At 35.6% G+C, this 17,642-nt stretch overlaps 1 protein-coding gene across 3 annotated transcripts in view; it reads left to right on the top strand.

The window, feature by feature from the left end:
• VCAN (versican) overlaps positions 1-10,139 on the top strand; it is a 106,588-nt gene extending 96,449 nt beyond the window's left edge. For all 3 annotated transcript variants that reach the window (XM_072958432.1, XM_006197630.3, XM_006197631.4), the window contains 3 exons: positions 3,191-3,335; positions 8,326-8,508; positions 8,654-10,139. In XM_072958432.1, coding sequence (XP_072814533.1) covers positions 3,191-3,335; positions 8,326-8,508; positions 8,654-8,781 — 456 coding nt within the window. In that variant the 3' untranslated portion in view covers positions 8,782-10,139. The remainder of the gene's footprint in view (positions 1-3,190; positions 3,336-8,325; positions 8,509-8,653) is intronic.
• Positions 10,140-17,642: the final 7,503 nt, after the last annotated feature.

Below are 17,642 nucleotides of genomic sequence, written 5' to 3'. Positions count from 1 at the left end.
TTTTTTTCAGTGGAAGTATAATTGATTTACAGTGTTGTATTAGTTTCTGGAGTGATTCACATGCGTGTGTGTATATATTCTTTTTCATGATAGGTTATTACAAGCTATTGAATATAGTTCTTTGTGTATGATATGTATTGCCAACTGTTTTCCAGAACAATTATTTACTTCTACTGACTTTGCCTGTGATCGTCTGTCTTGTTTACTGTTTGCCAACAGCAAGCAACATCCTCGATCAGAATGGGTGTGGAAAGGGAAGAATGCAGGGAACTCTGTGGTTCATTATTTCTAAGTATCAAATTAATTATTAAACAACACCAGGATGGGCAAGACATAGCTCCTGGCACTGAGGATATGGGAGTAAACAAAAGAAACCCAAATTCCTGTCCTCAATGAACTTACACTCTACTAAGGAGGAAAAAATACAATAAATAAGTAAAGTGTATAGGCTATTAGAAGGTAATAAGTGCCATAGAGAAAAATGAAGCAAGGAAGGATGATGGGCAGTGTGGTAGAGACAGGGAAGGGAGAGCACTGCACTGTTTGCACATGGTGTTGGGATTCTAGTTAATTTTCCACCTGGCTTCCCATAAGAGGTTAGTTAGAAAGTAGGCTATAAAGTGTTGCGCTCCAAAATCCAGATTAAGTATCTGAGGCTCTCTGGAATCCTTCATCATAAAAACTACCAAATGTAGATCTTTGTTAGTTTTAAGGGATTCCTATTCTTTTGTTTATTATTTTAATTTAATTTTAATTTTTATCCTGCTTTAATTCATCTGTTAAAGACAGCTTGGTTATACAGCAGCAGCAGGCTGAACGTGACTTTTATATCTGCTTTGTTGCTCCAGTTCCTCTTCTATTATCTGCTAAGGGAGAGTAGCAAAAAAAAAAAAAGAAAGAAAGAAGAAACAAAGGCTTGGTGGGTGGAAGGTGAGATGATAAGGAAAGGGAAATAAGCAAGGAAAAGGAAAATAAAGAATTAGAAACCCAGTTCAGAACAAATGTCACTTCCTGGTTGCAGGGAAACCTGCCAATCAAAGAATGCTTTGGTGACAGTGATCCTCTGAGCATCCTTCCCAGGGCCATCTAGGGGGTTGACTCAGTGGTACCATTCAGGCCACTAGAGTTGGATTTAAATCCATATAATTTCTGGATTCCCACCAGAGAAATGAAAACACCCAGCATTCTGTGTTTGCAGGGGGAATCTTTATTAAACTTCCCTTGGTTCTTTGCAATTTTATTACTTCTCAAGGCCTCTTTTTTTACCGGCAGGAACCTAATCTCCTATCTTAATGTTGACGTAATTGAGGTGTATTTCAAAGCAGAGCTAAGCAAAGAGACTGAAGGAAAAATAGAAGGTCTCTTAATCCTGAGGTTTTCAAACTTTAGGTCTTCTTCTTAAAAGTTATTTTATCAAAGATCTAGCTTTTTAATCATATTTTAAAGTTTTAAAAACCACATTTTTTTCTGAGAAGAAAGAAAAATTGGAGAGATTCTCTAGTATATTTATCATACCTTTTTAAAAAGACATAAAAATAGCCATGATGCTGGTGGGAATAACTAGCAGGACCATTTTTTGGCTTCCTCTGAATGCGAAACAGTTGCCTTAACTCTTATGTACCGTTCTTTCTTCTCTGACTTTATCTTTTTCAAATAAAATCTCTTAACTCATTGTTGTAACCACAGATTTATTTTAACTTTAATTCAAGAAAAGACTAATAGATCTGTAGGGGCAGAAGAAATAGTCACCTTAGCCATTGTCACCTAAATCTGAATCTGTATTTCTTCCATATGAAGGAAGTTTATCTCCACCAGTCTGGCCAGTATTAGATGTGATGCAATACATGACAGTAGGCCAAACATATCAGGAAAGTGATACTCAAGTAGAGCCAGAAAGACACTGAACAAAACTGACCCTTATCCCATTCTAGTAAAGAGGAGGCTGGAGGCTAGGAAACTGCTCTCTTGTTTATAGTCCAGTGTTATTTTCATCTCACCGAAGTTTGTTATTTTTGAATAGGCATAGGGACCGTGTTTTTTAATATAATTATTGGTTGATATAGAGACAAATTTTAAGGTAAGAAAAAGTTGAATGTATACATATGAGTCTTGAGTGTTTAACAGTTCTAAGGTCCACATTACTCCAAGTCTTGCTGAATTATTATAAGAGATAATGCAGACACAGTACCTGGAAGAGGGCTTCATCCATTGCAGGTGCTAAATAAATGACTGTGATGGAAGACGAAAGACTTTTCAGATTATATATTATTGCTCAATCTGGGGAATCAAGAGGTACCATTAAAGATATAGATGTTAAGGAAACCAGTAGAAAAACATCAGATCAATAAAATTCCTTTTAACTATCTGAACATACATTACATAAAGGAAAGCAAACATATATTTATAGTAAGATGTTTTTAAGGCATTAGCTTGTATGTCAATATGCATACATGTGATCAATGTTCCTAAGAGAAAACAACTTCCAGATTAGATCACAAAGCAAAACACAACCGGATGGTGCACAGAGGAATCATAGCTAAAACAGAATTACACAGAAGATTGAATTTTTATAAAATGATGGGTATAGGCATATTGGGCAAATAGAAAAACTAAATCAAGCAAATATGTCAATTGTTTTAACCCAATAAATGAATTTTGATGAAAACAATTACATTAAATAAGACAAAGAAAGGTACTTTATAGTAATAAAATATTAAAGAAGGAATAAACATTTTATTGCACTGTGCTTACAAGTACATACAATTATATGTGCACTTTAGGTCCGGAAGAAAACATAATAGATTAGAGTGATGAGATTATGATTTTTTTTTCCTCTAGTTCCACTTCCATTAATGCTATTATAATTAATACTGATGATGTGGTTAAATTTCTTAAATTGAGTGTTGATTATATATTTAGAAAACTAGGATAAGTAGCACAAAATTCCTCAGATACGTCTCATTGCCAAAGGCAAAAAAAAATATTTGTTGAAGAGAGACTTTGAGATACATGTGTTTTCCACTCAGAGTGTGAAAAATCTTTTTCCTTACCACCAAAATTATTTCAGCTAGATGGTTCAACAGAAATGGCTGAGTCCGCTGTAATTTGTGATACGATGCTGCAGTCGCTCTTACAATTTGCTACTCTTTAACTGTCAGTAGTTAGTTATCTTCTCCCTCCACTTTTACAGCAATATGAGAACTGGAGGCCCAACCAGCCAGACAGCTTCTTTTCTGCTGGAGAAGATTGTGTTGTCATTATTTGGCATGAGAATGGCCAGTGGAATGATGTTCCCTGCAATTACCACCTCACCTATACCTGCAAGAAAGGAACAGGTAATGATTATCCCATTAATAAGGTATATTTAGTCTGCATTTCAATTAACAAGTAAATTCAGGAAGAATAAACATCATTCTTTAAGGCATAAGCTGAATGTCATGTATGGCATCTCTTACTGCTCTAGAATATTATGCTCTTTCAATATAATTGAAAAGTTTGTTTTCAGTAGAGATTTCAGCTTGGATTTCAAGTGCTTAAGATAACAATGTAGACTTTATGTAGAAAAACTACCTGGTAGTATTTTCAAGAAAAACAACTGCAAGCCCAAGGATCTATAGACCTATTTATTTTGATGAAGAGAACATTTGAAAAAAAATTGTCAACATTAAAAAATTGGGATCTGCCATAAAATAATGTGGATTTTTAACTTAAAAAAAAAAAGAACACTTGGTGCCATTTGGCCCATGTTCACATTTATCAGCGGTTTGAAGCACTGCAGCTGAAAACCACTGCCCTCCCTTGGTGGGGACTGAGGTCTCCAGTTCATTGAAGCTCTCATTCCAACCTTCCCTCCTTTTAAGTTACACTGCTGGTCTTCATAAGCATTCAACTTTTTCAATCGTTTCCTTCGGAGCTCAATCTATGCTTATAGACCATAGAACAAAAAATGGCATCCCTGTAGCTACTATTGAATAGAGTGATGAGATTTTCAAGATACCAAAAAATAAAAATATTTGTAATGTTAAGTTCTACAGTGAGGAGAATTGCTTAGTTGACATTGAACATAGAAAACTAAGAAAGCTGATTTTTGAAAGTGTTAATCATTGACCAATATGTTTGAATTCTAAGGCGTGTTTATCAACTTATTCCTTAAAAAAATAGGAATTCCATAAAATTTTTTAAACCTCTTTGCAATTGATAATGGTGTTAGAATGTGAATATTTAGTCTCTAGACCCAGACTTTACCCACTTCAAATAAGAGTACAAAGTGAAAATGCAAAATACAAAATCCATTTGACTTACTTTTGAATATATTAAAAAATACACACTTTGTAGGTGTTTTAGGAGAGACAAACACCATTGAAAAATTCAGTTCTATCAAAAGAAAGAGAACACTAAGGTACACAAAGTTCAGATGAAACCTAGCTGTTATTTGTGGCTACTTCACTCTGCTCTTCTCTTCTCGAAAGTAGAATTTATTCTGAATATCCTCTCTATGTGAGCATCTCTCCTGACTATGTGTGTTACTTCAGCACTTATGCGATGGGACTTGTGAAAATAGCAAATCAAGTATTTGCTATTTCCCCTTTTTCTAGTGTAAGAAGGCTTTAATGAATTGTTTGTCTTTATCCAAATGTCGTGTTTGCCTTCTTAGATCTCTAAATGTTCCCTGGAGTCATGCTTTTCATTTTGTGATCCAAACATTCTTATGCTCCCTATGTTATTTTTCCCTATACCAGTGTCGCTCAAGAGCAGCACTATTGACATTGGGTCAGACAGTTCTTAGTTGTGGGAGGCTGTCCTGTGCGTTGCAGAATGTTTAGCATTAAATGCCAGCAGCATTCTCCTCCACTCCTCATCCTTTTCCTTTGTCTTTTGACAACATCTGTGTCTCTAGCCATTGCCAGCTATCCCTGGGGAAGGAGGGAGAGGAGGAAACCTGCTCCAGGTTGAGAACCACTGTCCTATAACTACAGAGGGTTCTCACAAGCAACGTCATGGTATACATTTCGCAATGGGGAAAGAGATTTACACAACATTAGCTCTACCTTATTAATGGAAAAGAAGACCTAAACAGAACAATTCATGTATTTTATCTCCCTGCTGTCTGATTTTTATTTATGTAGACTTTATTCTTTATTAATCAGTACTCTGGAGAATTTTATGAATTTGATAAATGTCTCTAGACTTTTATAAAAGAGAGTCATTTCTCCTTTTAGATAGTTTAGACGTCTTTAAACATAGAGACGTAAGTAGTTTTAATTAAATACTTGCAAAGAAGAATTATAATATATACAAAAGGCATTTTTTTAATAAAGAAAAAAAGAACACCTCAGTGCTTACTACCCACACATCTTTGGAGCATCCTGTGAGTTCTTTCCAGTCCCATCCATTTACTTCCCAATTCCAGCAGTAGAAAATGACTTAATTCCCTTACTTTTCTCTTCAGTATTATCACAGATGCTTGTACCTATAAACAAATCATTCAATTTTGCATAATTTTGAACTTTATTTAAATAGAATCATATTGTTCGTATGTTGTGCCTTGCTTTTTTGTTCAGCATTATGTTTGTGAGATTTATTCATGTTGATGCATGTGGCTGTATTTTTTTCATTTTGGCTGCTGTATAGTATTATAGTGTATGACTACATGACATATTATTTATCATTTCTCCTGCCAGTAGACATTTGGGTTATATTCAGTGTTTTTGCTTTTATACATGATGTTTCTACGAATATTCTTGAACTTGTTCCTGGTAGATCTTTGCAAGTTTCCATAGGGTGTTTTTCCAGGAGTGAAGTGCTGAGTCATAGGATATATGTACCATCAAATTTACTAGAAAATGCCAAATTATTTTCCAAAGTGGTTGTACCAATTTGCACTCCCACCAGCAATGTGTGAGAGGTCCTGTTACTCCACATCTTCTCCAACATTTGGTATTATCGGACTTTGAAATTTTTGCCAATCTGGTGGGTATAAAATGTTATCTCTTGTGATTTAATTTACATTTTCTTGGATACTTCTCCCTGGATTTCTTTTCATATACTTACAGGTCATTTATAGCTCTTCTTTTGTAAAATTTCTGTTCATGTTTATTGCTCATTTTTAAAATTGATTGCTTCTTTATATATTGATTTGTAGCAGTTTTTTTTAAATGTCCTGTTTACTAATCCCTTAACAATTACATGTTGCACATATCTTTTCCCAGTTTGTAGCTTGTCTTTATTATGGCATTTTTTGATGAACAGAATTCTTCATTTTGTTGAACTTTTCTTTATGGTTTTGACCTTTTTGTGTCTTAAAAAATCTTTACCTACCCTAAAGTCAGAAAGATATCCTATGTTGTTTTCTAAGGTTTTGATAGTTTTGTTCTTTACATTTATATATTTAAACAATCCAGAATTGATCTCCCATGTATTCTCTGAAATAGGGAACTATATGAATACCCAGTTGTCCAAGTGAAAAAATGACCCTTTCCCTACTTGCTCTGCCACACTGCTTTTGTCCAAAATCAGGCATATATATGTGGGTCTATTTCTGGTCTGTTTGCCTGTCCTTGCCACTACTACACTCCTTGAATTAGTGTAACTTTATAATTAATCTTCCTTTATAAATAGTTTTGGAAGAAATCTATACATTGCTTTCCTCTCAAATTTAAAGACAACTCTTAATTTGTCAGAATCAAGTATAATAAGTTATCTAATTGATAATTTTTAACCTTCTTTACCACTTGGTCTCATTCTATCTGATGCTTGCTAGTATCTGGACCCTAGTATAGGCCATATCACAATCAAAGAAATACAGATATCCAGATTGGAGCTATCATTAAACTTTATAGTATGTAGATTATTAATTGAAAATGACATATTACTATAGAAATCTCAGTTTATCTTCTAGGAATTTATAAAGATCAAATACATGCACAAATATTTCTAATTTCTTAATTATGGATAGTCTGCCTTTATAATCTATTTTTAGATTATGTCTATCTGAGTGACAATTTCTTATGTGAATAAAAAGATATGCTTGGATTATGTCTCATTAAAGACAATTTTGTTTGTTATGAGGTCATTTCCAATCTGTTTTGTCAGGCAGAAGTAAATTAAAGGAGCTAAAGATTTAAGTTAAACCTACATTGTCACTGCAGAAAAATATGGTTGTAAACAGCCTTTGAATATGTAAATAAATTTAATATTTGTAAACTTTTAATATTAAGATGTTGACATCCAAACACCTTGGTACTGAGGTTTCTGGTAATCATTATCCCATTGAAGATTTGCATTTTTTCATGAGAGAATATGTCATGCTCTCGTGGGCCTTATGATAGAATTCTTAAAATCAGATATGGCTAGGAAATGTAATTTAGGGAAATTATATTTAAATTAAGGTATATTTTTCTTAGAGGTATGTAGCAAAACACAATCACTTAATAAAAGTCAATTTTAAAGTAGATCATTTAAAACAAGTACAATAATTTTAAATGAAACTATATTAATACAAATTCAGTTGAATCAATTTTCCCAGCTTCTTGAATTCTAAAATTGCAAGGTTTCTTTTACTATTTCCTTTTTATTATTTCTACCATTGCTAAGTTGGTAGATATTTAGAATTTTTTATTGTAAGTTAAAAATGATGATCAAATAGTTCAAGATTTGTCTTCATTTACCCTTCCCAAGAGCTGAAATATTTATAAGGTAATTGCAAAATTGAAACATGAATACTATGTCCTGACTTGCTCCCTATCTCCACACAGAAGACAGGAAAGAGCAAAAAAACATAGTTGGATTTGGAAATTTTTATTTATACTGAAGAGTCCATATTTTATCTACATTTTGTCCATATTTTTAAGCTATGATGTTACTAAAGATTGTAAATTCTTCAGTGAGGTGACAGTAATAGTTAATTGTTACATATCCATTATTATTCAAAGTGAAGGTGAGTAATACATAAAAACTTTGGGGTGGTGATAAAGGCAGTACCACCAGGCCACATGATGGCATGAGATAGGTACTTTTAAATTTGGAACTTTCTCAGAAAAGTGGCCTTTCCAAATGGACAGATGGATGTGTAACCAGTTAGCTCTATGGTTGCTTTAAAAAAACACAATTCAAGATGACAGAAATATGAGATTCAGTCTAGGCCCAGAGCCTCAGTATTTAGTTTTGTCTTGAAAATTTTCAATTTCTTAATCTAACTGATTGTCTTTGGTGAAGGTGCTTGTTTGGGTATCACAGAGAGGGAAAGAGGGGGAAAACAAAAAGACAGTCTCATACTAATAGAAATATCGAGATTATTTGGAAATAACCCAATTTGCTTTTCTTTAGTTGCTTGCGGCCAGCCCCCTGTTGTAGAAAATGCCAAGACCTTTGGAAGGATGAAACCTCGTTATGAAATCAACTCCCTGATTAGATATCACTGCAAAGATGGTTTCATTCAGCGCCACCTTCCAACTATCCGTTGCCTAGGAAATGGAAAATGGGCTATGCCTAAAATTACCTGCCTGAACCGTAAGTGGTCCTTTAGAAAGAGTGGACAACCGTGCTATAACAACCACTAGACACCTTCAATTTACGGCTACGGTATTGGTAGTTTAGGGTATGGAGCAAGTAATATTGTTGTGTTTTCTTTCTTTCTTTCTTTCCTTCCATGTAGCATCTACATACCAAAGGACTTATTCTAAGAAATACTTTAAAAATTCCTCATCAGCAAAGGACAATTCAATAAATACATCAAAACATGATCACCGTTGGAGCCGGAGGTGGCAAGAGTCAAGGCGCTGATCCCTAAAATGGCGAACATGTGTTTTCATCATTTCAGCCAAAGTCCTAACTTCTTGTGCCTTTCCTATCACCTTGAGAAGTATTATCAGTTGGTTTGGATTTTGGGACCAACCGTCCAGTCCTTTTGGGTTGCTGTGCTCCCAAAATATTTTAAATGAAAGTTCTAGCATTCAAAAAGAAAGCAAACGAAATGAAAGAAAACGAGGGCAGAAAGTAACCACTTCCAGCCTATCTAATTTCTTTAGTTTTCTATTTGCCTCCAGTGCAGACCATTTTATAATGTATACCAGCCTACTGTACTATTTAAAAAGCTCAATTTCAGCACCAATGGCAATGTAAATAAGATGATTTAATGTTGATTTTAATCCTGTATATAAAATAAAAAGTCACACTGAGTTTGGGCATATTTAATGATGATTATGGAGCCTTAGAGGTCTTTAATCATTGGTTCGGCTGCTTTTTGTAGTTCGTTTAGGCTGGAAATGGTTTCCCTTGCCCTTTGTCAGCAAGACTGAGGACGGCTTTCCCTGGACAACTAACAAACAGAGTTTTTTAGGGCGCTGCACCGTCTCCACCACGGGTGTGGTTGGCCTGCTTGTGATGCTGAATCCTGCCTAACAGGATCCCAACGGAACTGGAGACTGCAACATGCAACTCTTTTTTTTGCTGCATTCCTTTTTCTTCACTTACAAGAAAGGCCTGAATGGAGGACTTTTCTATGACCAGGAGCATTTTTTAGGGGTCAAAGTGCTAATTATTAACGCAACCAGGTCTACTTTTTAATGGCTTTCATAACACTAACTTGCAAGATTACAGATCAACACGTTTCAAGTGGATCTAGACTTAGGGCTCTGGAGGGAGGGGGATTGTTAAAACAACACCACACGTTCAAAGAAAGAAATTTTGTATATATAACCATTTTAATCTTTTATAAAGTTTTGAATGTTCATGTATGAATGCTGCAGCTGTGAAGCATACATAAATAAATGAAGTAAGCCATACTGATTTAATTTATTGGATGTTATTTTCCCCTAAACCTGAAAATTGACATAGTATGCTAAGTGTTTTTCAGTGTTAGCCTTTATACTTCCCTCACACAGTTTGGAACTATATAATCTAGGTACTTTGTCCCTGATTAAATAATGTGATGGATAGAATGCATCAAGTGTTTATTATTCAAAGAGTGGAAAAGTGTAGAGCTTTTGGCAAATGGTGTTGGCCCATTCTAAGCAAGGAGCATATATATATAGACATAGTGTGGGCATTTCTTCCTGTTAGGTGGAGTGTATGTGTTGAAACGTCTCCTTATCTCTTCCCACTGTTTTTTCCCCCTTAATTTGAATAAAGTGACTGCTGAAGACGACTTTGAATCATTATCCACTTAATTTAATGTCTAAAGAGAAACCTGTAATGGAAAAAAGCATTTAGGAGTCTTCCTCTAATTTTAGTTAGAAAGATCTTGAAAAGACAACAAATAAAATGCGAATAGAAAAAGAGCAAATCCAACGTGGATTCTTTTTCGCAATACCTCTTTTGGCTTAGAAGGCACGAGGTAGCTACAATCACACACAATGTCTTTAGGCAAGTTCCCTTGGTTGCTGCGTGAAATGTGATCCACCTTTGGGTGTTGTAGAGCACAGAACAACTCTGTGTCAACCTCTTAGGTTTTAATTTTTCCTCTTTTATTACAATGCACATAATACGTTCCTGTATTTATATTATAACGTGTATAGTGTAAAATGTGAATGACTGTTTTTTTTTTTGTGAATGAAAATCAAAAATCTTTGTAACTTTTTATACCTGCTTTTGTTTCACCAAAGAAACCTAAAATCCTTCTTTTACTATACTGTGACTGGTCTGGTTATTTACAACTTTAAATTCTAATGTGCACCAACATTTTTACATTCTACTTCTATTACAGAGTCCAAGCTGCTGGCTTGGATGAAATGATTTTGTGGCTATCAGAGAGGTGATTATATATGTCCCTGCAAAAAACTGAGATAGTAATTCTGATAATGTTCACATCTACATACTTAAGCATTTATCTCAAATATTAAAGAAACATGCAATAGGAAAAGTGATATCTCACATTTGTAGAATGATTCCTATGAATCAGGCCCAGTGTTTTATGTGGATCACCTCCCAAAAAGCCTAAGAGATAGGCTGTTACTGTCTGACTGATGAGGGATCAAGCACAGAGAACTTAAGTCATTGGTCCCAAGTCATATAACATAGTTTGTTTATAGTGGATACAAGTAATCTCCAGAGCCTGCATGATATTCTCAAGAAAAATATAAAATATTATGTTCCTAATTGTTACACTTTTAGGTGGTTAGTTTACTGATTAAAAGATCATATCTAAATACTGATCAGAAGATGTCAAAAACACCAAGGTCCTGTCCATCCAGATATCCATCCCTCCCTTTATTTTTATTCATTCACTATTACTAAGTACTTCCTGTGTATCAGGGACTGTACTAGGCCCTGGAAACTCGGCAGTGAATGAGCCAGACAGGTCTTTTACAACGTTATATTTTTATACTGGATGTATCCCATGAGCGTTATTTTACAGCACATTCTATTCAGTATCTTTATTGATACTTTGGAAGAACAACTCTGTTATAGGTTCTGCAGTTGTATAGAAGATATCATAAAGGACAAAGGTGAGTGGAAATTTGTTTCAAAGTTTCTTTCCTAGAATGTCAAACCTCTGTGGGAATTTGGGCATGGACAGATGCCAAAGACTTTTTTTTTCCTCCTTGCTAAGCTTGTCCTTTTAATGGGCAATTTGTCGTATCTTTATAAAGAACTTTAAACAGAAATGACCCAAGGGAGTATATAAGAATTTGCATTACTTGTGCATATACAACCTTATTAGATGTTTATAAATCTATCAAATAAATTTTTATTGATCTAGTGCAAGTAATGGAGTTTGTGGGATGTTCCGTCACCCAGAATACCGGGATAGAGTGGGAAGTTTAAGGAGACTCGGCACTACGCAAAATCAGCCAGAAGTGGTTTTCCATTCATTTCCAAAGGCTAAGTGGCCTGTGTGGAAGAATGTGCCCCTACCACAGGGTGCTGTACAAGAAATGGTGGTCTTCCGGGGTAGCTGAAATGGAAAAGAGGTACGAGAGACAGTATAGGGAGAAGTACATCATTTTAATGTGATGGCAAGTAGAACTTTGCTCTTCTCAGGTGAATTTTCAATACAGTACAGGAAGTGGGAGCTGGATTACCCCTGAGCTAATAGTCTGGAAGTCATATACCATGCAAAATAAAGTTACGGAGTTTGAAAATGGGTAGAAAAAAATATAGTAAGTTGCAAAATAGTTGAAAGTTGCTTTTGTGCACGGCCTGTGCATGTCTCCCAAGAGAAGAATCTACAAGAGAAAACGTATTTTAGATAAAAGCAAAAGCTGTTATTATCAAGTGGCTAAAGATTCAGTGGTGACTTCAACATTTTTAATCTGTTTCTTTTTATGTTCCCCAATATTACAAATGTAGTGAAGTGGTTTTGAAGAAAAAGGCCGCAGCAATGTTTCTGTGCTGATATTTGTGCATCCTTTGTTTTTATTGTGCTGCAGTTTCCATTTGCTTAAGCAAACCAGAATTCACCCAAATGATTCTTTTCTAAAACAAATCTAAAGAGAAAGTTTATAAAGGTCTTTGAATGAGTCATTCAAGATTGTATAATCTTTTTCCGTTATTACTCATTTCTGTATGTTTGGATCCCAGCTGGACAAGAGAGAGCAAATGCCAAACAAGAACAAGAATGGTTTCTGTTGAGATGTTAACAGAATAAGCAAAGCCTGGGTTTTAATTGGAATTTAATTCAGAGTTCTGAGTCCATCAAATGATCCCTGCTGAAGATTAAAAGCTGATTGCCTCAAGGCAGTAAGTCTTAAATGATCTTTGATAGTGTTTAGGCTAAAATAAAATTGTGAACTATGTACTCATCACATTTTAAGTTGTCAACAAAAATTGTTTTCATTGTAAAGTAAAACAATTATAAAGGATTTTATTTTCAGCATATTTTAAATATTGCCATTCTAAAATAAACATGTAACATCACTCTTTTAAATATGTTCAGTGGACTCTAAATACCATAATGGTTTGATTCCCACTGTCATCCATACAAAAAAAAGAAAAATACTCTTCTAATAATAAGACACTTTATGTTTTTCTTATTTTTGAACTTTTAAAAAATTTAAGTTTCCCCCATGGAATTATATCCAAGTATCATACATTTATATGCTTGAAAGTCTCCTTTTGATTAAACTATCAACACACATACATCAAAATTTATACTATCAAGTTGAAAATTAATTTTTCTCCTGTAAACATAAACATAGAGGTATAAAATTAAAAGTCTTCTCCTGGATTGAGTTATCATTGTAATTTACAGATATACAATTGAACAAAACAATATTATGCTCTTATAAAATTTAAAAGCTAATTATACAAATTGTAAAATTTTAGAAGAAATATTTTTCAATGAGATGCTTAGGGTTGTTTTTCCCAATTCACATTTCCATGAGTAAGTACTACTAAAAAGTAAAATGTGTTATGACTTAGCATCCATTCCATTCCTATTTTGTTTTTTATATATTTAAACTTTGAGAAAACTTATTCACATAAATAAGTAGATGGAAATGATAGTTTTATATGCAATGCTACTCTTTTTTTTTTTTCACTTCTTGCTGAATTATATGCCAAAAATCACATAGTGGTCTGTCAAAAATTATTTTCAGTTACCTTTCAGTTCAGTTACCTTCGTTACCTCAATGAAGTTCTTCTTAAAATTTTTTGGTAAACCCCTGACTTAAAAAAAGGATTTGATTTGTACTCTGTAGCCAGAATCATTCATATTGATTCATCCTTTTGCTTGTTCACAGTTTTTACATCCCATGTGAATGCATCCTAAGACTCAGGATGGATGAAAGGGGTGTTTGATGCTGTGGTTGTTTTTTATGAAGTGAGAGAAGGGCAATTGTCTAAAGCCTTTGGTTTTCAAAACTTGTTCACGGAAACAGTAGTGTTAGCATCACCTAGGCACTTGTAAGGAATGCAAATCCTCGGACCCTACCCTATTGAATAGAAGTTTCAGGAATGAGGAGAGCAATCTGGGTTTTCACAAGCACTCCAGATGCTTCTAATGAATTCTAAAGTTTAGAAGAACTGGTATAATGAGGATGCAAATGTAAAACCAACGACCTCCACCCCAGACACCTTTTCAGGCAGATGAATTTGATGGGGAAAAGGCCAGATAAAAGTTGAAGTTCTAAAAATTGCTTCCTTTTGAGTGCCCATGTACCCCCTAGAGAGTCTGGGGGTACTCCCAGGGTAAGCAATCCTGGCTTGGAGACCACTGCTTTAAGATATGCAGTCTTTAAAGCATTTAAGATTTTCAGTACATTATCTGCCTGTATTTATGAACAAGGCAACAGTAGAAGACTAGAAATGCTCTCTGACTTAATGGGACATAGGTTTGCCCCTCCAGATACACTTTCTACCCTTCTCTTCCTGCTTCATGCTCTGGGAGATTGACTGTGTAGACTGTTCCTCTTGGATTCAGCCATGCGGAGCAACGTAGGATATCAGAGCAAGAGAGGAGAGTAACTTGAGTGTGTGTGTCCCCTTGGGTCCCACCCAATCCTGTGGAATTGCCATGGGCTGCTTGTAGCCCTACAGCAAAGTCATTAACTCCTAGCACGCCCCCATCTTCACATATTCCTCTTTGCCTCTGGTTCACTACTGCTGTCTCTCCCTGACCCTTCAGGACTGAGGCAGTAAGAGCTCTCTACTATTATTGGCCCAGGGTACCACACTATAAATTGTGATTTCCTTGAGCTGCCCATCCGTGTATATAGTCCTTTTGTTAAACTCTCTTCAACTTACCCAATTTGATTGTGTTATCTGTTTCCTGCTGGATTCCTGACTGACGAGGGTATTTAGATACATTTCGTTGGGAAAATTACAGAAGTAACCCAGTCTCTATCAATCAGACAACCGGCATGCTACAGTCTGGAAGCAACCACATTGGTCCTCTTGGTTTCTTCCATAGCATCTTATTGTGGGCTGTTGTGAGGTTATAGCTTTCATCCTTCCTCACAACCACTAAATGCTAAACATGTGATTGTTGCAGCTGCCAGCCATCTTTCTGCCTCAGCTGGGCATAAACATAGCCACACTGCAGACTGGTTGGTCCTGAGGCTATGTTCTCTGGCTTGGTTTCCAAAATTAAATGTGACACTCTTCAGCTTGAAATCACAATCAAGTTCAAAATTCAATGCTTGCCTTGTAATAAGGAGCAAAGAAAATAGTAGGGGTCAAGTTATACTTGTATATAACTTTCTCTGAGACCAACCCCCAATATTTTTAAAGCTTTATGGCTACACATGGGGAAAGCAGAAAGAGAAAGGAAGGGAGACTGCTATTTTAAAGCTGCCAGACCATTTTATTTCTCTGGGTAGAGGTCTGTCTCTATCTTTCAGAGAAGATGTTTTCCCCTTTTTGTTTTTGGAGGAGCCATTCCAGGCAGTCTGTAAGCTATATAAGTGCAAGACCAAGCTCCTACTTTGCAATTAATTGGTTTAAAAAAAAAAAAAAGACGCTGAGTTACTCTGCATTAAGAAGTAGATGTTCCCTTCTCATACAAAGTGTATCTTTTAGGTAAACTTTTACTTTAAGAAATATTCTGTTTATTTTCTCTGGGGTCTCGATTCCAAAGAGTGGAAAATTGTTGGCAGAAGGGCCTTCCTGTGTTGAGGAGGGAAGCTGGTTTCAGCAACCTGGCAGCAGATGTGCTGAAATTAAGAGAAACCTCTAGTCTAGACACGTGGAGGGGCTGGTATTAACTCTGGACATTGTTGATAAAGTGCACAGTTTTAAGAGTTGCTTAGCTGTGTTAGAACTTTCTACATTTCCTAATGTCCTCAGCATAGCTTTGTTAAGTTAAGGCTTAACTGAGCTTTTCAGAATGAAGAGCTGGGCCATGCTCTCGTATGGAAGTGGAGAGGTAAAGCAATCAGCAGCAGGCTTAGGAAGCCAGGTAAGGATGGCGTGATGTGGTCTGGAGTCATATGCCTGGTACCAGAAGGCTAGCTGGGGTCAGAGTGACATGCAAGATGGGTTTATGGGACAGCGTAGTGTGCTAGGAACGCTTGAGGAAAGGAGTCTGCTAAAATTTTTCAGTTTTTCTGTCAAGTAACAAGTGGTCTTGGAAATATTGCTTTAGCACTAAAGGGAAGTGCAATTTCTGAAAACTAATTTTGGGAACATCTGTTTGCACAGGCTTTCTTTGAAATAATATCTTCATTGTGTAATATGTGGAATACTTGGACTTTTACCATGGTGTCTCTTCTTTTTAAGATGTGAAGTAAATTACCAGATACTTTTATTTTGTATAAGGATATGTAGGGCAAAGTGAATAATTGGGGAATTAAAAAATGGACACCAGAAGAAAGAAAAAATGTAGCCCAGTAAAACAAGTAGAAGAAAATTAGCCAAGTAATTCTGGAAGAAGGAGTGTAATACAACAATACCATGCTTCTGGGAGAGGATTTAGGAAAGGAAGAAGACTTGCTGGGACTTTCGAGGTTGTACTAATCTAGGTAGAGCCAAAATATGTCATTAGAAAGCAGGTATTGGAATTTGGTGATGCTCTGATTACATAGGAGGGTAAAAGAAAAATATTAATTATAACATTTCATGTGCAGCATTAGGGAAAATAGAAAACAACAAAACATTTGTGCTAAAAAGAGAAGACAGTTTACCTGGAAAACCAGGCAACATTTGAAGCTCACTAGCAAAGGGCAAATGTCAGTTGCTTGGGAGTTTCTGACTGTATAAGAATTAAAAACATTTAGAGTGATTTTTAATTAACTGAGGGTTTGAAAACAAAAATAACAGTTCTGTCCACTCGTAAAGGAGGAGGTTCAGGATAGAGACTAGACCAAAGGATGAGAGATGCTGAAATTACAGAGTATGAATGGACGACTGTACTGAAGCTGGAAAACATGCATCTGGGCTGAAAACAGGGTGGGCAATTAATGTTTGTTGAATTATTACCTGAATCATAATTCTATTAGATACCATAAAAACACTTTTTAGGTCTTTGTTAAATTATGTCATTGCTCTTTTGTTTTTGCTAATTTATTACCTAAATAATCCCTGCTCGTTGTAAATGCATTGGAAAATTTAAAAGCACAAATAGGAAAGTAAATGTTCAAGAGAATATTTGCCTGAGACCGCTATGTTTTACTCACATGGCCTCAAAGAGGGCTCAATAACTATGTGTCGAAGGTACTATTTATTGAGTGCCAGTCACTCTCATAAGCGAATTGCCATCTGTTTTCTTTCATGAGAACGTAAGCTCAGTGAGCACAGGGACGCCTCTGTCTTGATCATCACCGTGTTCCTAACACCTGCGATAGTGCCTGGCACGCAGCAGACACTCAATAAATATTTGCTGAATGAGTGACTAAATCACCTCTCTTAATATTCACATTGATTTTACTGCCATCCCTGTTTACTGATGGAGATACAGAGGCAGGAATAAGGGAGAGTACACTGACTGCCCCAGGTCTCTTAGTGCATAAGCTAGGATGTACTCCCAGAAAGCCTCACTCTGGGGCTCATTAATACATTTGGTTGTCAATCCTTAGATAGAGGAGGAGCTGTTGAAACTAAGGTGGGTGGGATGATGTCAATAACCCCATACTGAAATTAAGACAGAAACCCTTTTTCTCATTGTGATAGGTACCATCAAGAGCCTGTTATGTTATATTCATTGAGCAGTTCTATTAACTGGCAGCATCAGAAGCTGAAAACAAACAAGCAAAAAAATATGAAACCAT

The sequence above is a fragment of the Vicugna pacos genome, chromosome 3 (genome assembly GCF_048564905.1).
Source record: "Vicugna pacos chromosome 3, VicPac4, whole genome shotgun sequence".
Classification (NCBI taxonomy): domain Eukaryota; kingdom Metazoa; phylum Chordata; class Mammalia; order Artiodactyla; family Camelidae; genus Vicugna; species Vicugna pacos.
Note: the sequence above shows the minus strand (reverse complement) of the source record. Positions and strands in the feature narration are given on the sequence as shown.